This window comes from Primulina huaijiensis, chromosome 9 (genome assembly GCF_012295235.1).
Source record: "Primulina huaijiensis isolate GDHJ02 chromosome 9, ASM1229523v2, whole genome shotgun sequence".
Taxonomy (NCBI): Eukaryota; Viridiplantae; Streptophyta; class Magnoliopsida; order Lamiales; family Gesneriaceae; genus Primulina; species Primulina huaijiensis.
Genome location: NC_133314.1, coordinates 17,418,407 through 17,444,958, shown reverse-complemented (window position 1 = coordinate 17,444,958; position 26,552 = coordinate 17,418,407). Strand labels below are relative to the sequence as shown.

Sequence of the window (26,552 nt, the reverse complement as noted above, 5' to 3'; positions counted from 1 at the left end):
GATATGCGGGGCAAAGTGCTACGTGCATGGGAGCCACCTCTTGAACCTGCGGGACAAAGTGCTACATGATGGGAGCCACCTCTTGAACCAGTAGGATCCACCTCTAAATTCTCAGCACTGATGAATCGAGGAGTGGTAAGACCGCGAAGAGAACGTCGCGTTCTAAAAGAGGGGTGATTGCGATACCCTTGTCCCACATCTCAAAAATTAAAGATTTAAATTTAGTTTATAATGGGCTTACAATGGACTTCTATAGCAACTTGAGTTAATCATTTTCGTAAAACGAGGACGAATACGAAGTAGTTTCTATAGGGGCCCATTGTGCAGTCACGCAGCTGTGGGAGCTGTGGGCCCGGGCTCGGGGCGTGACAGAATGGTATCAGAGCCGGTCACCATCATGGAACACCGTGAAATAAGTGCTATGCGTGGCAAAGTGCTACGTGCATGGGAGCCACCTCTTGAACCTGTGGGGCAAAGTGCTACATGACGGGAGCCACCTCTTGAACCTGTAGGAGGCACCTCTAGATTCTAAACGCTGGTGGATCGAGGGGTCAGACCGCGATGAAAACATCACGTTCTGAAAAATGGGTGATTGTGATAACTTTGTCCCACATCTTACAAATTAAAGATTTAAAATGAGTTTATACTGGGCTTACAATGGACTTCTATAGCAACTTGTGTTAATCATTTTCGTAAAGCGAAGACGAATACGAAGTAGTTGCTATAGGGGCCCATTGTGCAGTCACGCAGCAACGGGCCTGGGCTCGGGACGTGACATTTTTTTATTAGATTCATATGTTGGACAAGAAGTTATTATCATGCAACACATTTGGACCTTAACTAAAAATTGTGTGGGGCCATGATTAAGTTATTAACATATGATTCGTATAAATAATGCGATAAAATTACTCATTCAATTATCAATTTTTTTTTCAGAATATAATTTTTTCTAGACGTGGATGAAACTCGGATAATTTATTGTCCAAACCTATACAAATAAAGATGCTGAATACATGTTTGAGAGTGGGGTGTCTCCACTCCCTCAGATGATATATTGATAAGTGTCGATTTTATGTGTTATTTCGCTTTATTTTGAATATATTGTTGTATGTTTGTTGGTGTCGTGTCCGTATTTTGTTTATTTATTTCATAATTTATGAATATGGGTCGCTCTTCACTTAAACTGATTGTTTAATAGACAAAAGTAACAAAAAGTCAAACTCGAGATGAAGTAACAAAAGTTGAGCAACAAAGGTTGTGATAGGGCTTTCAAAAATGACGACCTGATGGGATCGGTTCTGGCACCTACGAAGGTGCTTCAACCACAATATTTTCAATTAGCTTCAATAGCTCGTGTTCTAAGAATGTAAACACCGATGAATTAAATCGAGTTTTGTTTTAAACCAAGCGGAAGACACTCGAAATAATCATTCGTTAAGAAAGCTGATTAATTTGAAAGCATTTTACCTTGTGTGAACTGAATAACTGAAATAAGAGGGATCGGTTCATGCATGTATCAGTTCAATTATGGTGAGAACTCAAATGATAACAGCTCGAACTGATCAAATCAGTTTGAAAACAATAGTTAAATAGTTAAGTACACAAGATATATTTATGGATGTTCGGAGACTTCAACTGCTCCTACGTCAACCTTTCTACCACATTGGATAAGATCTACTAGAAGACTTTGATTTATACAATACCTTGTACAAACACACTCAGCTTAGGACTTACGTTACTGCCTCACTGAACTCTTAGCCTAGACTGAAGGCAACACCTTCCAGCCAACACTTGTTAACGTCTATGTGTTAAAGACTACATACACAAGTTTAATGTCTTTGTGCAAGACTCAGTCAACTTTTCAATACGCTCTATTCTCTGTATATGTGAGTGATGATGTGTGTGTGTGTGAGAGAGAGTACTGATACGAAAGTGTTCTCACACACTGAGAGAAAAGTGCTTCTAATCTAAGCAGATAACAATTTGAAGTGTTCCCTCAGATTTGAGCTGATTGCTTCTTGTAAGCTGATATGAGTTGAGCGTGCCCTTTTTCTTTTCACACACACTTATGTGTTTCTTTTGTTGATGGTCTTGGTCTTGTATTTATAGAGGCTTCGAGGCCGTTCATCAAGACTCGTCAAATATGTTCGTTGCAGTTTGAATCCGTTCTTTGATATTTGTGTCTTGTCCTTTCTGACAGCGATTTTGGAACGTCTTGACTTTAAGCTCTGCTGCAACGTTCATTATTGTCCTTTGACTGGACAATTGATTTTCTTAAATGTGCATAGTTGGATTCCACTTAGATAAGCTTTTCGTGATCTGCAAACTGATCGGCTCCTAGCTGATGCTCTGAACTGGTCTTGAATTGGTTTGGTGAAATCAGTTGGCTCGTCAGCTTAAATGATTCCACTGCTTCAGTTGAACTGGTCAAATGGGCTCTTCATCAATTGAGCTCTTCATCAGCTAGTCGGGCTTTTGAAGGTCTTCTGCTGAACTACCTATCAACTGGACATTCAATTGAACTGGTCTTTGATATATCAGTTGAACGGGTTCGGTTTGGGCAATCAGTTGGCGCTTTCATTTTGTGTCTCGATAGCTTCAGTTTTGGCTTGATAGCTTTCTGCGCACTTAGGTAAATTTGTTAGAAACAAAATAATAAGTTTTGTTAACATCAAAATCAAAATTGCGAACATGAAATGTTTCAATATGACCCCAACACAACCTGAAGAAAATTTTTTATGTATGCAGATTAGATTGTGCTAGAGAGGTAAAAAAAACTGTTCCAACAGAGTATGTAAGAAAAAAATGTTTTCGGATAGAGTGGGTCGCGCTAGGAAAAAAAATGATCACCCTAGCACGACGCGATAAGAAAAAAAAAACTCTCGGATTTTTTAACAAGTAAGGATGGTTTTTGAGGATTCTAAGGATCATCTATAAAAAAAAAAAATCTAGAAGACGAGATATCAACATCATACGCACAAAGAGAGCAAGAAAAAAGAACCGCACGCAAAGAACAAGAGTCGAACAAGAGAGAGGCGAAGAACAAGAACTCAACACAGTGTTTTCTCCTTGTATCTTTTCTTTTAATTAGGATTTATGAGCTCTTACCCTTAAACATCAATGTTTTGATTTCTTTTTTGAGATTGAATTTTGTTTTTTAAGAATATTTGATTACAGTATTGTGTTTTTATTTCATCTTTGGAACATGATCAATTTTGAAGTGATTTCATGTGTTGTAATTGAGACCGACATGAGATTTTATAACATGATATATAACATAATCCATAGATCTACAACTTGCATACTCATATAAGTTTTGGTACATGTTGATAGTCATATAATGAAAATTGAAAGTTAAAGGATTCAACGGTTCATTAATACGATAGCAATTGTTAAATAATATAAAGACACTTGGTTATTGTTTTTTTTTAATTAGATTAATATAATTTGACATAATGTATTGATAGATTAGGAAATTATGTCAAAAACATGATTTAATAATTGAAATTCAATCATTAGAAAAGATTAAGAGGTAGAAGAACTAAAATGCTAACAACTATTTGTTTATTATTTTAATTTATATTATTTTTATTGTGTTTGTTTCATGTGTTAATTTAGTTTGTTAATTCATTCACTTAATCGTTTTATTTAACTAAGAAATTTTGCTTGAGGTAAATCTGCGATATATTAATCTATGTTAGAACGATACTGTTACATGTTACACTATATTAAAACTTGACTAGGGATGACAACGGGACGGATTTGGCCAAACACGAGACCTGTCCCGTCCTACATACCCCCCATTTTTAAAAAAAATACAAAATAAAAATGTTTAAAAATTAATTAATCGCTAAAATTATTTTTCAACTTTATATTCATAATATTTAAAAATAAAAATTATTATCACAAATTAAAATATATCAATTTTTATTCCATTACTAATTAATTATAAAAAAATCTAATTATATATTTACATCATAATAGAAAAAAATATTTCAATATTAAAATATTCTAAAATAAAATTATTAATAAGATATTTGATATGATTGAACGAGGAAAAATCGTTAAGGTATAATAGTTTGATTTTTGAAATATTGAACACCTAGAAATTAAATCGAATTTGATTTTCAAACCAAGTGGAAGACAATCAAAATAGTCTCTCGTATTAAACACTTTGAAAGTATTTAAAATATATGCAAGTTGAATGTCTAAAAACGCTTTTGGTTGAAACATTTTATCAAACACTTATATGCAATATTTTAGTATTTGAAGAACACATAAAATACTTCAACAATGTATCTTAAAAACAGTAACAATAATTAATTGCAATAAATAAATAGACACAAATTTTTTTATAGATGTTTGAAGACTAATAATTCATATGTCACCCCTTCTCCAACCTAGAAAGAAATAACTAGAAAACTTTGACTTATACAAATACTTGTACAAGCCTATTTCAACTTAGGACTTATTTATTGCCTAATTGAAACTCTTAGCACACTCGATTGTAGGCCGCAACCTCACAATCCGCATAATATTTAATGTCTCTTATTCTAAGACTACAAATATAATTTTTAATGTTTTTTGTGAAGATTCACTCGTCTAAACTTTGAAGTTCAACTTTCATGTACATGTGTGATTGATTGTGCGTGAGAAATTTTACCATGTATGTATATATCAAATGTATTCTCACACTTGGGTTTGCTCTCGTTTTAGCTAATTTATTCGTTTAGGCTGCCCATGTTTTGAATTCTCGTCCAAACTTGTATTCTATTTTTAATATGTTGCATTTATTACCTCCAATAATGATATAGACGTTAAATACAAGAATATAACCATTTGCAAAGGTTGTATATAGATTCAGATATTGCAACAGTCAAATTCGTATTTCTGGCCATTTTGAGAAACTGGGCTGTTGATGTTCTGATCTGATCTGCCATCAAATCAGCTTGGTCTGATTTAGTCCAATCTATTTGGTCTGACTTGAGCTGAACCAAGTCAAGATGATCAAGTCGAGTTGTTCTGTTCTTTTGAATATAACTCTTGATTCATCGATTTGTGAGTAAAGTGATAGCCATGAAAGTTGTATCTCTTTCGCTCAACTTTTCATAAAATCAAGAATTACTTAATTTTAAGTTCGTACGAGAGAGATATTATCGAAATATCAAACTGTTGGAAATCTGGAACTTGTTCTCATTCAGTGCAGAACCAACTAATTTATCACAGTTTATCAGCTTCCTCTAATCTGATTCAGACTTTGACATGTGAATATAATAAATAAATCGTTCTCTAATCTTTGTAACTCATAATGAATCATTCCATTTTCATAACCTAGCTGAGAGATATAACCAATATACAAGAATTAGTCGGACTGAGTTGATTGTTGTTTCTGTTTCCATTAGCTCGATTTTGTGATAGTATTTTGCCTAGATAAAATTCGAACCAACTGAGCTGTTGTGAAATATGATTTGTGAAAAATTGAGTTTTCCATTTAGTCATGTTGGCGGCTTGTCATTTATCGCCGAGATGTGAGATATCATCAAAATAGTGCACCTAGCCAGATTTTCAACTTGGCTGATTTTGAGTTTCAGCTTCCAACTAGAGCTAGCAACTTCACACTTGAGTAAATATGATAGAAACACAATAACAAGTTTTGTTATCATCGAAATCAAGATTTCTTGTGTTTCTCAACCCAACAATCTCTCCTTTTTTTTATGATCACAAAACTTGGATAAACAATAATTTCATCTAACATATTTATCTCATTTTTGTGTGAATCAAAGATTCATATTTTTTAAAACAATTTAAGTACAAAATTTTTGTCCCCCTCAATATTTAAAATCAATCTCCCCCTTAAAATTATAATTAGCTCTCCTCTTATATTTTTGAAAGTTTGAAATTGATAAAAGTAGAGTACTAACAAACAAAATTTCTCCATAGCGTAATTTTTGTGTTAGCACACTTGGTTTGAATTTAATGGATAAACGAATTTCCCTCGAGCGTGACTAGGCTGAAAATTTTATATCACTACAATCATCTACAAGTCTAGTTTATTATGCAAAAAGCAGTTTGTCATTTCAACACTCGAGCAACGAGTTAAATCATTTTTCCCACAGTTGTTGCAAGATACTTGCAAATTCATCTTGGCATATATATGTTAGAAAAATATGAAAATTTTAATTTCAAACATCAAAATCAGTTCAAAATGCTTTTTCAAGAGAAATCCGCTCTGATGCCAATTGATAGGATCGATAAGGGGAAAATCGTTAATTTACAATAACTCGGTTCTTGAAATATTGAATAACAAGAAATTAAATCGAGTTTGGTTTTCAAACCAAGATGAAGAAATTCAAAATAATTTCTCGTATTAAACATTTTGAAATCATTTAAAAGATATTCAAGTTGATTATCTGAAAACATTTTTGGTTGAAACACTTTACAAAATGCTTGATATGCAATATTTTGATATTTGAATAATACATAAAATGTTTCAAAAATACATCTTAAAAAAAGTAAATAGACACAAATTTATTTATGGATATTCGGAGATTAATAATTTTTATATCACCCCTTCTTCCACCTAGGAATGATTCACTATAATACTTTGATTTATACAGTTTCATGTACAAACTTGTTTCAACTTAGGACTTATCTAATACCTAATTGAAACTCTTAGCACACTCGATTGTAGGTCGCAACCTTACAATCCGCATAATGTTTATCGTCTCACTACAAACACAATATTTAATGGCTTTGTGTGAAGACTCACTCATATAAACTTTGAATCTCAACTCTCATGTATATGTGTGTGAGAAATTTTATAGTATATGTATATATCAAATGTATCATCACACTTGCACTTGCTCTCATTTGAGCTAATTTCTTCGTTTAGGATGCCCATGCTTTGAATTCTCTTCCAAAACTTGTATTTTATTTTCAATATGTTGTATTATGACCTCCAATAATGATATAGACGTTAGATAAAATAATATTACAATTTGCAAAGATTATGTATGGATTCTGATATTGTAACAGTCAAATTCGCATTTCTGGCCATTTTGCGAAACTGGGCTGTTGATGATCTGATCTGATCTGCCATCAGATTAGCTTGGTCTGATATGGTCCGATCAGTTTGGTCTGACTTGAGCTGAACCAAGTCGAGATTTCCTATTCTTTTGAATACAATTCTTCAGTCATTGATTTCTGGGCAAAGTGCTATGGAAGTTGTATCCCTTTATCTTAGCTTTATATGTAATCAATAACTACTCAATTCCAAGTTCGTATAATAGAGATATGCTCGACATATCAAACTATTGGCAATCTAGAACTTGTTCTTCATTCAGTGCAGAACAAGGAACTGTATCATGGTTTATCAGCTAGCTTCTTCAAATCGAGTCAAACTTTCGCTTGTAAAGATAATTTGTAGATCATTCTCTTATATTTGTAACGCATACTTAATCATTCTATTTGCATAAACGAGCTGGGAGATATGACTAATATACTAGAACTAGTCATACTGAGCTGATTGTTGATTCCATTTCCATCAGGTCGATTTTGCGACTAATATTTCGCCTAGATAAATTTCAAACCAACTGAGCTGTTGTGGAATATGACTTGTGTAAAATTGAGTTTTCTCTTAAGTCGTTTTGGCGGCTTGTCATTTTCATCACCAATTTGTGAGATATCATCATAAGATTACAGCTTGCCAGATTTTCAACTTTGTTGATTTCGAGTTTCAGCGTCCAACTTGAACTAGCAACTTCATACTTGAGTAAATATTAGAAACACAATAACAAGTTTTTATTATCATCAAAATCAAGATTTCTTGTGTTTCTCAACACAACAATATTTATTTTTTAATATTAAAAATATAATTATATTATTAATATTGTATATACATATACATACTTGAGGAATGGACCCGGCTAACTGGACTCGCCTCATATCGGCTTTGGGCCCATTTTATCAGGTTTAATCTAGGGCCGGGTTTAGACATGGCTCATTGACATCCATAAATTGGACCCGTACACTTGAGGTAATATCGAGAAAATTGGAAAAATTTAATTGTTCTTAACTATTATGTTAGAAAAACTCAATCAAGTTTTGTCGCCGTTGTTGAGGATTGAAATTAGCAAATTTTACTTTTCATTACTTTTTTAGTTAGTTTTTTTTATTGTACTTCATTCCTACGTGATATACCATTTTTTATTATTATTTTTTGCAAGATTTTTTCTTATGTAATACTTCGAGATATTCCATCAACAAGTATTCAAATTTTTTGCCCAAAAACATGAAGAATCATTCTACTTAGCATGAGAAAGATTTAATAATTTAGCAAACATCTCTTGATATCATGATTGTTTTAAATATTTTATTAACACAATTTTCCTCAATGATTTGGATGTAGTGACACGAAGATAGGTAATCAATGAATCTCTGGCAATTGATAGTCTCATATTTAGCCAAGATAATGATGATATAATACACTTGATCAATGATATGGCGGAATTTGACTATCCTCAGTATTGAGACTTTTCACTGCATAGTTGGAGCCTCCAATACCCCAAGAAATTAATTACCCATATTTTATGAACCAACCGTTCGATTATCAAGATGATGATGAAGATAGTTTTGAATTGATCATGGATTGACTCAAAATTATGGTGAAAAAAATATATTGCATCAACTGAGGCATACATAGAAAATATGACAACTTCTAGGTGTCATACAGAAGAGTTCATATCATCAGTTTTCGAGGGTCGCCGAGAAGGTGAAGTGAAGCGAGGTATTTAAATAGTGATCGACCTAGTTTGGTTTGATGACAATAACTCAAACCACCAAGGTTGTGAGAGTGATCTGCAACAAACCAAAATCTATAGATGTTTGAGCCTTCGTCAGTTGTTGAACGTCATCCGCGTGAAATTTGGAAGAACTATCTGATGAAGATGTACCACCAATTATGTTGGAGCAGCTAAAAAAACAAGGTCAAGCGGAGTGAGATTTATATCAATCACATATACATCGAATCCATCCGCTCCACCATCACTGACCTTAATAGATTTTGTTCTTCATCACTGACCTTAATAGATTTTGTTCTTCGAGAGCTAACACTGATATTCTCATCTCATGCATATTATTCAAAGCCATATTTTGTTGAGGAGATGAGCTTACGATGTATACATCAAGCCAAACTTGAGGCATATGTAATCAAGAACCATACATGGTGTCATATGACTCTTACTTTGGGCATCAATCGATTTATGATGAGTGTTTCTGAGGGTCAAGTCGATGACTAAAAATCAGACGCTACTTGAGATTTTACATCATTTTTATTTTGATTAGTTCTCGCATTGAGTTCTTGTTTCTTGTTGCTAAGGGAGTACACATGTGAATCTAAAGTGCACTTGTGGAAATAGTTTCATGTAAAAATAAATTTAAATAAGAAGAATGTAAGGTGAGTGGGAGCCTGAAAGAAAAAGGAATAAAATTTGATTCCAAATAATTCAATGATAAAAAAGGAGAATGCATGGAATAAAAGGATATCATATGAAAAATTTGATTATGCATAATTCGATATTGATCTTTCTATTCCATTCATAATGAATATCCGATTTTTTCTTCGGTTTCACACACCTAAACCACGATATATACTTGGAAAGTCCTAGTGATTTTTGTTTGCTGGTTAGTATGTAGTGGAAAAGAGGTTGTGTGATAGGTATGCTTACACTAACATATCAATTGAATTGTATTGAAATCGTGTGAATGAAGTCTACTTGAAATTCATGCTACTAGGAACAACACAACATACACAAATATTCATGTTCAAGTAAAAAATGTAATGTGTAAATTTAAATAGATGTGCGATGACTTGTATTGTGCTTTGATATTTAGGAATTATGTCAGAAAATTTGTTGAGGCACTGAATTGAATTTTATTTTGTTTTTATTTATGTCTTGTATCCTATTTTGCTTATATCGATGGCGAACAAAGGGTTAGTATGGGGAGGTTGAAAAATGTCGATTTTACGTATCATTTCACGTTGTTTTGAATCTGTTGTTGCATGTTTTTATCGTATCGTGTCTGTATTTTGTTAATTTATTTCATGGTTTGCATATGTGGGTCACTGCTCACTTGAATTGGTTGTTTTATAGGAAAAAATAACAAAAAGACAAACTCAAGATGGAGTAACGAAAACCGGTAAGCAGAGTTCGTACTAGGGCCGTAAAAAATTACGACCCCAGTACAACCTGAAGAAAATTTCTTCTGTGGGCAGAATAGACTGCGCTAGAGAGGGAAAAAATGACATCCCCAGCGCGACACGATAAGGAAAAAAGATATGCTTGAATTATTAAACAAAAAGGATAGTTTTTGAGGATTCTAGGTGCATCTGTAAAAGAAAGACCTAGCAGGAAAGATATCAACATCGTGCTTACAAAGAGAGCCGGAAAAAGAGATTAGAACACACAGAACACGAGTCGCATAAGAGAGAGGCGAAGAACAAGAACTCAACACAACGTTTTCTTCTTTTTTCTTTCCTTTTAGTTAGGATTTATGAGATCATACCTCAAAAAGCTATGTTTTAATTTCTTTTTGATAATTGAATTTTGTTTTTCAGCATAATTGATTATGTTATTGTGTTTCATTGCATCTTTGGAGCATGAACAACTTCGAAGTGGTTTCATGTGTTGTAATTAAAACCGATGAGAGATTTTATAACATGATAGATAACATAATCCATGAATCTACAACTTGCATATGTACATGAGGTTGGGTACATGTTGATAATCATAAACTGAAAATCGAAAGCTAGATGATTTCACTATTCGCTAATACAACTGTAATTGTTAAATAACATAAGGAGACTTGGTTATTGTATTTTTTTTAATTAGATTAATACAACTTGACATAGTGGTTAATTCATTTACTTATCATTTTATTTAACAAAAGAATTGTGTTTGAAATAAATTTTTGATATATCAATTTTTGTGGGAACAATAACTGTACTTGTTACACTATATTAAAACATGTCTTGTACAATTGCTTTAATACCACAAATTGGATAAACTTAATTGTTCTAAATTATTGTGCTAGAAAATTTCCATCATATATTATTGGAGTTAATTTTGAATCCTTTCATTAATGTAATATATGTTTCGAATAAAAATTAGAATTCGAAAAATGAAATTATGTTATTGGTTTCCCGATCATGTTGAAAATAAATTGTCAAAACAAGATTAATATCAAGATCAAGAGCAAATCTAGAGGGTGTTTGCAAAAGATTATGTCTTTTGTAGAATCGATTAAATTTACAAATTATGAAGAAGTGGAGAAAAATCAGAAGCAAATAATGAACGAAAACAAAAGTGAAAAACACAAAATCAAAGGTGACTAATGTTTGATAAATAACTGATTATAATATTAATTTTTTTTATTAGAATCGTTTTATAAAAACAAAATCAGCATTTTATCAGCTTTTTGATTTGGTTCAAATTAATGAGAAAATAACACATAATATGCATAAAAATTATCTTTTCTTTCATTTTTTTAAGTTAAAAAACAAAAAACATTTTTTTTAATCATGATTGCAAACACTTCACTAATCAATCAAAAAGACTAATCAAACAAAACGATGCTAAATGTAGCCTATCACAACACCCTAATCCTCTTTTGACTAAATGTAACCGATCATCACATCACCCTAATCCCCTAGTCAGTCAAAAGAGGGACAACAAGATCAAGGAGAGAACGAATAAATTTATAATTAAAATACTCGAAACCATTGTTTTTTCTTTCTAAAAAAAATAATTAAGTAAAAATATGTAGTCGTTAGATGTACACTAGATAAGTTTTTCATTGCAATAATTTGCAAATCAATTTAACCAAATAAATCGTGCTGACGAACTCAGTGTGTGAGATGTTCGTTTGAGAAAATATTGATATGAAAAATGGAGTGAGTCTTAAAAAATATTATTTTACAAGAAAGTTTAAAAAAGGGATAAGATTGGTTTTTTTTCCCCCCCAATTTGGAGATATAGTTGTTGATTTAGGAGTAAAATACGAAGCCTCAATTTGACTATTGATAAGATCTGATTGGGCCCACTCTAATTTGGTGGTCATTAACCACCAAAACATTGCCACGTGTCGTTTATTTGAAAGGATACCAATGTTTTGTCTAAGGAACATGACTTGCATCACATTGGGACATCCACAAATTGTTTTTCTTTTCTTGCATAAATCTTTTATTTTTATTTAAATAATTTCACATAACTAGACAAACTATAATACAAATATATTTATATATAAATCATTAATAAAAGATTTAACTAACTTTAATCATCGATCTATGATATAATAAAATATTTAAGCCTCATAATGATTGAGAAATAGAAAATTGATATACGATTAATCAAACACCTTCACATTTTTAGTTTATATTTGTTCGAGTAGGTCTCTTGTGAGACGGTCTCATTAATTTTTATCTGTAAGACGAATCAACTCTACCGATATTCACAATAAAAAGTAATACTCTTAGCATAAAAAGTAATATTTTTTCATGAATGACTCAAATAAGAGATCCGTATAACAAAATATGACCTGTGAGACCGTCTCACACAAGTCATTAAAAACATTCGATTTGTCAAATATAAAAATTTTAAATTTATCTATTATCTTTTACAAAATCTCTTATGAAATTCTCTCACAAAATAAATTTTGCGAGATAAATCTTCTATCCCATCTGACCAATGGAAAATATTATTTTTCACTATAAATATAGACCAGATCATTCGGTCTCAAGAATAAATATTTTTGAAACCATCTTAAATAAAATCTGATCTTGTTAGTTAATCATTTTGCAATTTGATTAAAATATTATCCTTTGTTTTTATCCCTTTTTTTTTTTTGCTTTAAAGATGGAAGGAAAGCTGAGAGATCATGAAAGTACAAGAACATGAACAAGCAGTGGTCTGATTGGTTGGGTGCACCGAACTTAATATAGACCTGCAACACTGTAACACTTACCCCTTTTTTTGTCTTATTTCACTCTCACTCAACAGTCAACACCAGCTTCAATGCTAAGTACACGCATATACATACACTCTCATCCATCGATAGATATAGAGAGGAACCGGAGGAGTAGTGAGAGAAAGGGAGATAATTGTTGAAAAAAGCAGGTATGATCAAAATTCCTGTGCATTACTTCTTGTTAGTGTAAATAATCGAGTGTGTTATCCTCCAGCGGAATTGATTGGAGTTGCGGAAGGGAAGGTTAAGAAGATTAATGCTTGTGATCTGCTTCGAATTTATTCCTGGGTCTCAATCCAGGTTAGGGGACTTATTCTTTGTTTGTATTCGTTTTTATGCTTCGTGACCGTTGTTGTGTTTGTGATTAGTTTTCTTTGGCCTTTTTTGAATATGAAGATCTTGAGATTGAAGACAACTGTGCTGCTGGAGTTAGATCTAACAATTAGGTTAGTTTAGTGCGCCATAAGCTTGAAATTAGATGTAACCGTCTCTTCATTGATTGAGCGTATGCGCGTGTTAGGTAGCCAAACAAATTTGGGCAAAAAGATGTAGAGATTATAGGATCTGTGGTTATATTATGGTGTTTTATGGAATCTGTCGAGATTTCTTTTATGATGTGAGCGTTAACATGGTAATGAGCTGAGTTTTTGAGTATTTGAGCGATAAAAGAACAGGTATATTATGCTCTTTGTATGACTCTGCTTTTACTTGAAAGTATACAGCTTTTGGTTCAGAGGAACCACCACCTTTACGAATTGAGCCGAGATGATTAATATAAGGTGATAGACTGATAGGTACTTTAAAGTAGACCTGATTAATTAATTAGTTCTGGTTAACGCCATACCCGAAGAAGCTTTTATCTGGTTGAACTTCAGGTTGCTTAAATTTGTTGTTATCTAGTCGCTTACTATTAGTCTAAGGAGTTTGTCTCTATCCAACTTCCTTAATTTGGTAAGCCTTAAATGAGTCAAGCATCGTTTATCATAATTTCAATGTTAACTAGTACTTCAATTTCTTTGGTTTGTTTATTCATCCTGGATGATAATCTGAAAAAATAATAGAAAGAGTTAATGAATAAAGCAGAGTTTTCAACAATCTGGTTGATTTGCTGTTAGCATAGTTCTTACTTGGGCTATCATGAAGCTCTAAGAATGCTGATTCCAGTATCAAGTGGAAAGAAGAAAAGGGAAACATAGTTTATAACTTAGATTCTTTTACACAACCTGGACATCATGTTATTTACATCAAGTGGTCAAAATAGAAAGTCTAACAGTCATGTGGGAATCTATGTACAGCATTCAAAACAAATTCATCTAAAATTATGTTATTCCGTGAATACCGCATGCTGTCTGGCAATTATTTGGCAATTGTTTCATATCAAAGGTGGTATGTAATCAAACTTTTTTACTGTGACCAACAAAAGCAGGCAAGATACTGCTTCTTGTCTGGGGGGTATTTAATCTTACACATGTATTCCCTGTTTCTCAAAATTGTGTGTTATGCAAAATTAAAGCATGAATCCATAATAAATTTCAAAAATAGTATCCTGCACTGAGCCAAAGTCAGTTAGATACAGCTAATGATCTTAAGTATTATTAATGTTGCTGCAACCCACCTGTATTTGTTACGCGGTTAACTATAGTTCATGGAATTGCGTTCTCTCTTTATTACTGGTTCAGTTATTTTATGTTATAGTTTTTATAGGTGTTCAAAGTTTTGATTACATGATCACAAGAGAGAACCCTTTTTTCCTCCTATTTGCATGTTTTGTAGTAATTTTTTGATTATACTGAAGAAATATTGAACTTGCTTATTTTCCCGCCTAGATTTCACTATTCTGTAATTTAAACCTGAGTGATTGGTCCATGTTCTTCTAAGTCCGTTTAGCTAAACTGACTTGGACTTCCTCACTGTATCCAGGTAAAGGCTGGTGTTGTTGAGATGGAACATCACATCCTCAACTATTGGAGAGCGTATTAGTACCTTGATATTCCTTAGGCTTACTCATGGCATCTGCTGGCCTGGGGCTTGGAGGAGCTGGCAGTTCAAGATCTGCAAATGGCTTCAAGGTATCGAACAGTTCAGTTGACTGGCTGGGAAGGGAGATGAATGACATGAGATTGAGGGATAGAGTTGACCTAGACAACGATAATGTGAGCTCAAATAATTTTCCAATACTCATGCATTTACTTGTTTGTGCTTTTTGGAATTCTTTATCATGTCGATGGTTCAGTATCTTTTCTCATAAACCTTAGTTTTAGACCTGTAGTGGGTGATGTTGACGGCTTTTGATAAACTTGACCTGGGAAGTGTCCTTTATATTGCAGGATAGTGAGCCAGATATCATTGATGGTGTGGGTGCTGAAGCAGGTCACATCATAAGGACTGCCATTGGTGGTCGAAATGGTCAGTCGAAGCAGGTTGGTTGAGATTGCTGTCAAGAAGTTTACTTTGCTTGCTCACTTGATTCTTGATATTCACAGATGTTTTGTGTTGGTTTACAGTTTGTCAGTTACATCACAGAACATGTTGTTGGAACTGGGTCTTTTGGAGTGGTTTTTCAAGTAAGCTGAATGACAGTGGTTTGTGTATATACATGCGCTTTGCATGTCAAGATACTTACCCTGTATTTTGCTGCTACATTGTGCTCTTTTTTAATGATTCTAACTACTGGTAACAGGCAAAATGCAGGGAGACTGGTGAAATTGTGGCCATTAAAAAGGTACTTCAAGACAAGCGCTACAAGAATAGGGAGTTGCAGATTATGCAAATGTTGGACCATCCTAATATTGTAGCCCTAAAACATTATTTCTTCTCAACAACTGAGAAGGAAGAGCTATATTTGAATCTTGTCCTTGAATATGTTCCTGAAACTGTGAATCGTATCACGCGGCAATATAGCAGGATGAACCAGAGGATGCCATTAATATATGTCAAACTCTATACCTACCAGGTATGTAATCATCTTTTAATTATTATATAAAGCAGCACTTGAATCTTTGTCCTTTCGCGTGGAGATGGTTGTTGAGTATTGACATATTCTTTTCCTGCAATTTTGCATAATTTTTTTTTATCTCTTTCAAATGTATTGCCAGATTATCGGATTGATTTGGTTGATGTTCATCTTTATTTTTACAACATAGGGATTTAGCCAGCCATTATGAATTCTTGTGGTGTAATATTTATTTTTTTTGTTATTTTCCATCTGTTCGAATTTTTAAGAAAGCTACCGAATCTGTGAACAATAGACATATATACTAGCGTAGTTTTTTCCTTTACGTATCACACACCCGTGACAAATAATTTCTTTTGCTGCAGATATGCCGAGCCCTTGCTTATATACATAATTCAGTTGGTATTTGTCACCGTGACATAAAGCCTCAGAATCTTCTTGTAAGTTTATGTGACTATTATTTTAATCAGGGCGACGAGGTTGGAAATTCATCCATTATTACACAGAACCTTTTTACCCTATGTCATTTTGTTGAATGCTATTGTGTGGAACTATCTGATATATACTGTCACTTTCTTTTCCAGCTGCATTATATTTTAAAATGAAAAGTTCTCTGGCTGATTGGATGTTGGAAATGAGTGATGCCTAAGTGTAATTTATCAATTCTGATAATTTGTATACAAGTTTATCAAAAACTGTAGCTAGAAATATTACAGCAACTTGGCAAAATAGAAGATGACCTTAAGTCCTGCTAAATAGTGTTGAGGGTCAGAGATAAGCTAATCAGTTGTTTTCTTTTTGTTACGCTGTTTTCATTAATTTTAGATGTTGAAGTTATATTATTTTACTTTCAGGTGAATCCGCACACGCATCAGCTGAAACTTTGTGATTTTGGCAGTGCCAAAGTTTTGGTACGTCTTTGTGCAGGATGATTATTAATGCTTTTCGTTGCCAAAATAATTGATTTACATTCAAAAAGTCGGCCGTTTCTCATTTCTGTGTATCATTATACAGGTGAAAGGAGAACCCAATATATCCTATATCTGTTCAAGATATTACCGTGCTCCTGAACTTATTTTTGGTGCCACAGAATACACCACTGCAATTGATATATGGTCAACTGGTTGTGTAATGGCTGAGTTACTACTTGGACAGGTTTTGTGATGAATGTCTAAACTTATGTTTCTAATCTCTTTTGCCTCTTTGAGTTAATCAGATGTAGCTCTCTGATTTTGCAGCCATTGTTTCCAGGGGAGAGTGGAGTTGATCAACTTGTTGAAATTATTAAGGTTATTCCAGTTGCACTGATAGTTGGATTTATATTTTTTTTTCAAGTTATATGAATGGAATATATGTGCCAAAATGTCTAAACTTTTTGTATCCTACAAATCAAGATATTTTCAATTTACTTGACCAAAAACTTGGTATATTTGGATAAATTTTTGTATGACGCTAACTTTTTAAATCCAAAAGATGTAGTTCACTTTGATATTTGTTAAATAAAAAAACAACTGACAATTTTGCGTTGGTCATGAGGTGGGAAATCTAAAATTGAGTTGATATGTTGCCATTTTGGTGTACTGGCTGTGAAACTCAATATTTGTGCCGGAAGATGCTGCTCCAACACCCGTCTTAAAACCGTTTCATAAAAAAATTATTGTCATGCCGACCTTTTCAAATTCCAATTATTTATGCCCATTACCCAATACAGGTATTGGGAACACCTACAAGAGAGGAGATCAAATGCATGAACCCAAACTATACCGAGTTCAAGTTTCCTCAGATTAAACCACATCCTTGGCACAAGGTATGTTATGTAAGCTTTCTTTTTGTCTGTATCCATCATCAGTTATATTTTGAGTCAAAAAGCTCTAAAGACAGTTAGATGCATATGTCAGTCTATCTTTCGTAAAATTTGGTCAAAAGTAAGTGTTCTATTTCAGTTCGATGCATTATGCTGCCATTAATATTGTAAGTCATTGTGGAGGCAGGCGCCGGTACATAAAATAAAAAAATGTTCGGATATATATTTAAGAGGCCAACCACGCAACTAGCGAGAATATGCTATTATGATGATGATGATGATGACGATGATGTGTGTGTGTGTGTGTGTGTGTGTGTGTGTGTGTAAGAGGGTGACTGATTTAAACCTATTTGGAGCTTAATTATCTTTAACTTAAACGAGCATTACCTTCTGCATGTGGAACTTCCTCCAAAAAGAAACCATCTCCAACATTTCCAGCTTTGAGTGAAACATTTATGTGATCATGTGCTGCATACAATTTCAGGTCTTCCAGAAGCGTCTACCTCCAGAAGCAGTGGACTTGGTATGCCGGTTTTTCCAGTACTCGCCAAATCTCAGATGCACAGCCGTAAGTTAAATCCTCATTCTCAACCAGATATAGCCCTTTTAAAATCTGAAGTCAATCTACATCTTATATGTTTCTCATCGCATCGCAGTTGGAAGCTTGTATTCACCCTTTCTTTGACGAATTAAGGGATCCAAACACCCGACTTCCAAATGGTCGCCCTCTTCCTCCACTCTTTAACTTCAAACCTCAAGGTATATTTCACTTTATACTGCCATATGGAATCATTGAATAGTTGGTATTTATGGTGACTATTTCGCCAGGCAGCACAACATAAGATGAAAAACAATTTGTCCTCCCCGTTTTAAGGTTTATTGGTGTGGTTTTTGAAGTTGAGCGTTTACACTGCATTTTCTTGACCTGAACTTATATTATGTCTACTTTTGGTCTTCTGATGAAATTTGTAACTTACACGAGCCGAGGTAGTCTGTCACTTCGTGTCAAAATCCTTACATCGTCAAACGATCTACTTGGATTTTCCCCCCACCCCCTACCCAAGCCAGCTCTCCATGGGGCTAGAATGTAACAATTGAAGCCATTGCATCTACTATACTTTTACGAGTATCTTGAGTTTCCATATGCCATTTGTTGTTTGCAGAGCTTTCACGTGTACCTCCCGAGACCATCAACCGTCTTATCCCTGAGCATGCAAGGAGGCAGAACTTATTCATGGCCTTCCACTCATAGAAAGTACATGCAATCCAACAGCTCCTGTTCATCGATACTGCTCAGATTTGATTAGTTTAACGTCTGTTACGCGAAGGAAACAAGTTTTAACTTGTACCATGCCGATGTTGTGGTCTTGACGACTTTTATTACTTGCGTGTGTCTTATCTACCCGGGGCGTCATATGTATATTTATCGTGGTGTGACAAAATGTTAGGGCGCCCAGGCAGAGCTGTTGTATCAGATTTTCATGTATATGAGTCAATTGCAATATCGCCGAAAGATCTATCGTTTGGACAAAATGAAACATGTAAATGATGAGTTTAAAATATGATGTGCTGATCGATAGTGAGCTCATTTTTTGTTATAAATAACGAGCTCATTTGTCTTATAGTATAGATTTGTACCAACTATTATTAAATTTTATAACTTCATATTTTTAAGAACTTAAAAATTTATCTAGTTAATTTTAAATTTATGGTATTTCTATTATTTTTATTTAGTATTTGAATTTAATTATTATAATTAAAGTAAAAATTTAAAATATAAAGTTTAACTCTTAAAACTCATACTAAACTTGTATAATTTTGCAAAGTTTGCTAGTCTCAAATTCGGCCTACACACCAAATATCTGAAACCTTTCGATCCCAAACAATGGACGGCTAACAATCGCCGTCCCCACCCCAAGAAAAATCAAGACGTTTACATATCGTACACGTGTCATCACCTAACCCTCTCTCCCTCTCTCTCTAAACCCCCCTTCCTCTTATCTTCTTCCCTTACCTCAAAACTCTCGGTCTGCATAACATTCCCAATTTCTAGGGTTCATTTTTTGCGATCAACAGGAAATCCAATCTCTCTTGTGCTCGCAATAACATCTAGGTTTTTCTTTTTTCACTTTACTTTGATAAAATGGCATCCTCCGCAGCTCAAATTCACGCTCTTGGCGCCACGACTCACTTTACATCTGCTAGTACAGCTGGGAATAATCCTCCTAAAACCGAGTTTTTCGGAACGAAGCTCAATAATACGGTGTCTTTTGGGTTGAAGTTGCGAACCAAGCCCAGGAACAGCAGCTCACGGAGGAACTCCCAGCTACGTGTGGTTGCGGAGAAAGTTGTTGGGATTGATCTGGGGACTACAAATTCTGCTGTTGCTGCGATGGAAGGTGGGAAGCCCACAATTGTGACCAATGTTGAGGGCCAGAGAACGACGCCATCTGTCGTTGCTTACACGAAAACTGGTGATAGGCTGGTGGGACAAATCGCTAAGCGCCAGGCGGTGGTGAATCCTGTAAATACTTTCTTCTCGGTGAAGAGGTTTATTGGGAGGAAGATGTCAGAAGTTGACGAGGAGTCTAAGCAGGTTTCGTACCATGTCGTGAGAGATGAGAATGGGAATGTTAAGCTCGACTGCCCTGCCATTGGGAAACAGTTTGCTGCCGAGGAAATCTCAGCTCAGGTATATTCGCACAAGTTCCGTTTTTATCTTAAAAAATTATGTGTCTGTTTATTTTTATTTTACTGATTTAGTTATTGTGGATTGGAATATTTATTGGTTTATGCTCTAAATTGATTGTTTTAAATTTCGAGATTGAATTGCTATTTCATTTTATGTTTGAGAAGAAAATCTGGATGCGTTGAATATGTTGGTGAAGTTTAAATTTGTAACACCTCTCTGGTCATCAATCAGCTCTTCTAGGCTTTCCTTTATATTACTACACAATAAAAGCAAGAATTTTTCTGTTTTGATTTCATGTACCTGATAGAGACTTAAGACATCTCAAGTCACTTACATTGCTTTAAATTCACGAAACTCCAAGTGCAAATTTCATCCTATATTTTTTTATTACCCATAATCTTGACCTTTAAGAGACAGTAGTCTTGCCAGATGGCCATTCTTGAGAAGTTCACTGCTCTGTTGTAGTTTTGTCTAACAAGGAAATTTACCAGGATTATTCTGCATTTGATGTTTTTGCTTTATGTGTTGATATCTGCATATTAATTTATGGTGTCTTTTTATAGAGAATGGATTCATAGTGGAAAGGCATATGGTTTATTCTTTCCTGGAAGTTCTTCTCTAAGATCAATTTTCCAGCACCTCCCAGGCTTTCTGTTTCCCTTCTAAACAGTTTGCGTCTATTGGTGCTTACAGACAAAATAGCAGAACCATTACCATTTAATTCTGAAAACTATGCATTTTACTGATCTGTTTCATTTTTTGGTTATAGAAAACTAAAATGATGATTTTCTATATTTTTGCATCAGATTCTTGACTGCCAAAGTTAGATTATATGATTTAATTTCATCTAGTGACTTTTGTTATTTTCGTTTGTAGGTACTGAGGAAGCTTGTGGATGATGCATCGAAGTTTTTGAATGACAAGGTCACAAAAGCAGTGGTCACAGTTCCTGCATACTTTAATGATTCTCAGAGAACTGCAACCAAGGATGCTGGTCGTATTGCTGGGCTGGAGGTTCTCCGAATTATAAATGAGCCAACTGCAGCATCATTGGCCTATGGTTTTGAGAAGAAAAGCAATGAAACCATTCTGGTTTTTGACCTTGGAGGTGGTACTTTTGATGTTTCAGGTATGTATGTGTTTTTTTTATTCCCTTTAAGCCGCAAACTCCAGCAAAGTTCTTTGTTGGTGATTGTTTTGAGCAAATTTTTCTATATGATTCAAACAATGTGCATGCTTTTTAATTCTCTGTTGAATTGATGTACTTTTTGTTCTGGCATGACCTATTTGTTTTGTGTCATCACAAGCTTTCAGCTGGGTTTGATCAAGTACCTGAGCATTTGTTATATTGGCAATTTTGAGAATATCTTTCAGGCCTGTTGAATTGTGTTTATCTATTACATATATTCGTGACTGCAATGGTTTTTTTTTTTGAAATTGTAGGCTGTGTAGCAAATACTAGGAGTAACATAATTGTGGAATTTTAGCTTTTACTTATGAATGATATGCATTTAAGGGTTGTGTTGCAGGTATATTCATATTTTTGGTTTTAAACTATTGTTTTTGGCAGTGTTTTAATCTATGTAGCACGGACACCTTAAAAAATAATTCTGAAGTATCGAACACGGATATGACACGCGTGTCGGATACGGCAAAATCCGTGCCATTGACTGTTTTAGGGTTAACCAGTCGGACACGGCGAGGACACACCGCAGACACGTTTCGGCAAAAAAAATTCAAAAACTTTTGAATNTCGGTGCTCACATAAGTGTGCGCGGTAGGTGTGCAACATATCAAAACTCTATATATATATATATATTATTTTTTTTTTCTTTCTACAATATATTTATATCTCTAAAATTTTTAATAATACTAAATTTATATTTGTATACATATATATATGTGATATTTATATAGTTTTTAATAATTGTCGTATCGTGTATTATATTTTCAAAATTTTCCGTATCGTATTTGATACGATACCCGTACCCGTATATATGCAACATAGGTTTTAATGAGTTTTTTTGGCTTCTACTGCAATGCTAGTTCTTGAGGTTGGTGATGGTGTTTTCGAGGTGCTTTCTACTTCTGGAGATACGCATCTTGGTGGTGATGACTTTGACAAGGTTTATTTTTCTTTGATTTACCGAAGACAACTTTCCAGTCCTCCCTTGTTACTAACACATTTTGTTACTAGTACATTTACCTGACATGTCCCTTTGGTTTATTGTATTAATTTATTATTGCTCTGATAATTTTAAATCCATTGGAATTCTAGAGAATTGTTGATTGGCTTGCTGCAAATTTCAAAAAGGATGAGGGAATAGATCTATTGAAGGACAAACAAGCCCTTCAGCGCTTGACTGAAACAGCAGAGAAAGCTAAAATGGAACTGTCATCTTTGACACAAACTAATATTAGGCATGTTTATGTTTTTGTGACATTGTTTCAAACTATTGATGTGTATGAATTCTCATGACTCTATTTTGCAATTCTTAGTGTGAGTGAATTCTTACCATTTTTCCTTCCCTTTGGTCAGTTTGCCTTTTATTACTGCCACTGCAGATGGCCCCAAACATATTGAAACCACTATCACGCGGGCAAAGTTTGAAGAATTGTGCTCAGACCTGCTGGACAGGTGAGTTTTGACCACAATTTGATTCCCTTTTTTTCTTTATTTAATTTCTTTTTTTAAAAACTGTTTCTATCTTTTTTTCATGTCTGCCAGTTACCGTTCTCTGTTTATTCTCTTTTGCTGGATCCTTTTTGTTGGGTTTATTTTTCTCTTTTTCTGTCATTTTACTTAAACCTTTTGAGTTATTATGTTTCTTTCTCAGGCTTAAAAAACCTGTTCAGAATTCCTTGAGTGATGCGAAACTCTCATTCAGCGATTTAGACGAGGTCATCCTTGTAGGTGGATCCACACGAATTCCAGCTGTCCAGGAACTTGTCAAGAAATTGACTGGAAAGGACCCAAATGTTACAGTGAATCCTGATGAAGTTGTTGCCCTTGGAGCTGCAGTCCAAGTACTCCATCTAATCCTTTTTTTAGCTGTTCTATATTGGTAGAGTAATGTTAGTCTGATTTGATTTCCCACTTATTTTATTGGGATAGGCTGGTGTTTTGGCGGGAGATGTCAGTGATATCGTCCTTTTGGATGTAACACCTTTGTCTTTGGGGTTGGAAACTCTCGGAGGAGTAATGACAAAGATTATTCCAAGAAATACCACCTTGCCTACCTCAAAATCTGAAGTATTTTCAACAGCTGCTGATGGTCAAACGAGTGTTGAGATCAATGTCCTTCAAGGTGAAAGAGAGTTTGTTCGGGACAACAAATCTGTAGGCAATTTCCGTCTAGATGGAATTCCCCCTGCTCCACGCGGGGTTCCTCAAATTGAGGTCAAATTTGACATAGACGCCAATGGCATCCTCTCTGTCATCGCCATTGACAAGGGAACTGGGAAGAAGCAAGATATCACCATTACGGGTGCTAGCACGTTGCCTAGTGATGAGGTAATAAGTTTGGGAGAGAGGAAATACACTTTTGCATATTACTTTTTGGATGAATCCTTGTATATGAAATTATGAATACATCTACAGGTGGAGAGAATGGTTAAAGAAGCTGAAAAGTTCTCTAAAGAAGACAAGGAGAAGAGAGATGCCATAGATACCAAGAATCAGGCCGATTCTGTTGTTTACCAGACGGAGAAGCAGTTGAAAGAACTTGGAGACAAAGTTCCTGCCCCTGTAAAAGAGAAGGTCGAAGCAAAACTTGGAGAACTCAAAACCGTCATATCTGGAGGATCGACTCAGGCAATAAAGGAAGCTATGGCTGCACTCAATCAGGAAGTTATGCAGCTTGGCCAGTCACTATACAACCAACCAGGTGCTGCCCCTGGTACCGGCCCAGCACCTGGCGGAGGTTCTAGCACATCAGAATCAACTAACAAGGGACCCGAAGGTGATGTCATTGATGCGGATTTCACAGATAGCCAGTAGGGACATTCGAATTTATGCTGTTCACTATTTTTGACTCATATATAATATTGGTATGGATGGATCGAGTTTGAGAAAATTTAGTGTGTTAGAAGTCTAATGGTATTATTTTTAGGGAAAGAAACTCGGTCCCTGGAATGTACTGTTTCTGCAGTTTGAGATTTGCTAATAAGAAATATGGTTGCTCTGATTCATCACACGATTGAATCTTTAGATAATATTCTTATGTTGCTTTCTCCAACGAAGCAAGAGTTTGTGCTGTCAAGGGTGCTTCGGTTTTCTCCTTCTCTTCGTTCTTCTTCGACTCCATCTGCTTGCAATCCTTTTCTCTCAATCATTGCAATCCTTTTCTCTCAATCGTACTCTACTCGCATGGGCATTAGTTACAGCGGCTTCGATCATTAAAGGGTGCAAACTTGTGCAATCAGGAAACCTCAGGTCGCTCATATTCCGCGCGCCGTTTGCAACCAACAGCTGTTGCAAGCTCCAGATTCTACCCAAGAGCTACAAACAGAGTGTTATACTGTTAATCCTCAATTAAAGCTTACCCACGTTGCGAAGATGACAACTAATTAGCGAGAAGTGAAGAAGTACACGGAATAAGGGGAGCTTTCGCTTTCATCGGATTCAGAAATCGGTGAGGCGTTTGATTACTTGGATTCGATAGATGATGCGGAAGGTGGGATGCTCGGTGGTTCTTTCATTCTGCTACATGTTGCACATCAGATTCGAACAAAACCAAGGGAAAGACGCACCTGGCCGACGTTTTCCGAGGCGAAGGAGACCGAACGACGTGAGAAACGATTGCTGGGAAAAAACAGCAACACGTGTTGCACTGCAGATTCGAACAAAACCAAGAGAAAGACGCACCTGGCCGACGCTTTCCGAGGCGAAGAAATCGGACGATGTGCGAAACGATTGATAGAGAGAGATGACAGGCTGATGGAGTCGAAGAAGAAGAGAAAGAGAGAACCGATTGCTATAACCCTTTCACACGAGCCCTCCTCTTGGCAGCATAAAATATTGATTTGTTGGAGAAAGTAAAACAAGACAAGTGTTTTTCGTTTGACCGGAAACCATATCAAAACTTGCCAGGTACAACTTTTTCATGCTTTCATATAAGTAGATTCTTTAACTTATTTTTTGAAATATGGTTAAATGATATTATTAATCTTTAAGAATAAATAGTATTGCGATCATCTAAGTATTATTAATCTACTTTTAAATAATAATAAATATAAAAAAATAAATTGGTTTAATAAATCCGATTTTTTTAATGTTTATTATTTTAAAGTACTATAAAAGGGTGGCCGAAACAACCAGACTGCTATTCAAAGACGAAGAAAGAACCAATGTTCTCGTGGAAGAATAAGAAAACAGTAGTGGGGGAAGCTCGAGCAGCAGCGGTGGGCGCAACGGCCGGTCAATATAGATCAAGGAACGGTGAATCCACCGCTGCTGCCTGAGCCGCCTTTGCTACCTGTTTTTTTTCTATATATGAAAGAGTGATTTCGGTTGGATCAATCGGCAAATAAAAAACGGTATTGTAAATCTTGTACCCATTTTTTTTTATATGTACAGTTGCTCTTTCTTCACAATTTGTTTTCTTGAACCTTCGTTTTAGATTCCGCAGTGATAGGTCCTTGTGTCTTTTGTTGGATGTTCGATTTTGTGTCCTTTCATTTTCTTGAGATTAATTGATGTGAACTTGATTCTTGGTCTGGATTTGAATATATCTATGATCTTGATTCATCATGATTGAATTTGATACCTTTCAAATATCATATTTTTCTGCGTTCAATCCAAGAGACTTCATGTTCCACCACTTTAAAATTTCGAATATAGATAAGAAAATTTTGAATCAAGATTCCCAAATAATTTTATTGTTTTGTAGTTTCAGTAAAAAGAAAAATAAATAAAAGTTTAATCTTCCTAAAAAAAAGTTCCTATACATCAGAAATGTTTGTGATTCAATTCTTGCATTTAGTTTGTTTGAATTCCCATAATTCAAATCCTTCTATTTAAATTTTTAAGTTGTCTTTTGATAAGATAAATTTGCCATTCAAGAAAAGAGATTACTGAA

At 34.6% G+C, this 26,552-nt stretch overlaps 2 protein-coding genes across 2 annotated transcripts; both read left to right on the top strand.

The window, feature by feature from the left end:
* The first annotated feature begins 13,050 nt into the window (after nucleotides 1-13,050).
* Nucleotides 13,051-19,282, top strand: LOC140984560 (shaggy-related protein kinase kappa-like). Its single transcript, XM_073452074.1, has 13 exons — nucleotides 13,051-13,172; nucleotides 14,944-15,176; nucleotides 15,351-15,443; nucleotides 15,528-15,587; nucleotides 15,704-15,976; nucleotides 16,342-16,416; nucleotides 16,831-16,887; nucleotides 16,991-17,131; nucleotides 17,215-17,265; nucleotides 17,688-17,783; nucleotides 18,265-18,348; nucleotides 18,437-18,539; nucleotides 18,944-19,282. The coding sequence occupies exons 2-13, from the start codon at nucleotides 15,030-15,032 to the stop codon at nucleotides 19,030-19,032; spliced, it is 1,269 nt and encodes a 422-aa protein (XP_073308175.1). The 5' UTR covers nucleotides 13,051-13,172; nucleotides 14,944-15,029; the 3' UTR covers nucleotides 19,033-19,282.
* A 488-nt stretch (nucleotides 19,283-19,770) lies between these two features.
* LOC140984559 (stromal 70 kDa heat shock-related protein, chloroplastic-like) lies at nucleotides 19,771-24,666 on the top strand. Its single transcript, XM_073452073.1, has 8 exons — nucleotides 19,771-20,472; nucleotides 21,349-21,601; nucleotides 22,519-22,598; nucleotides 22,751-22,893; nucleotides 23,012-23,110; nucleotides 23,310-23,499; nucleotides 23,588-23,986; nucleotides 24,074-24,666. The coding sequence occupies exons 1-8, from the start codon at nucleotides 19,924-19,926 to the stop codon at nucleotides 24,470-24,472; spliced, it is 2,112 nt and encodes a 703-aa protein (XP_073308174.1). The 5' UTR covers nucleotides 19,771-19,923; the 3' UTR covers nucleotides 24,473-24,666.
* Nucleotides 24,667-26,552: the final 1,886 nt, after the last annotated feature.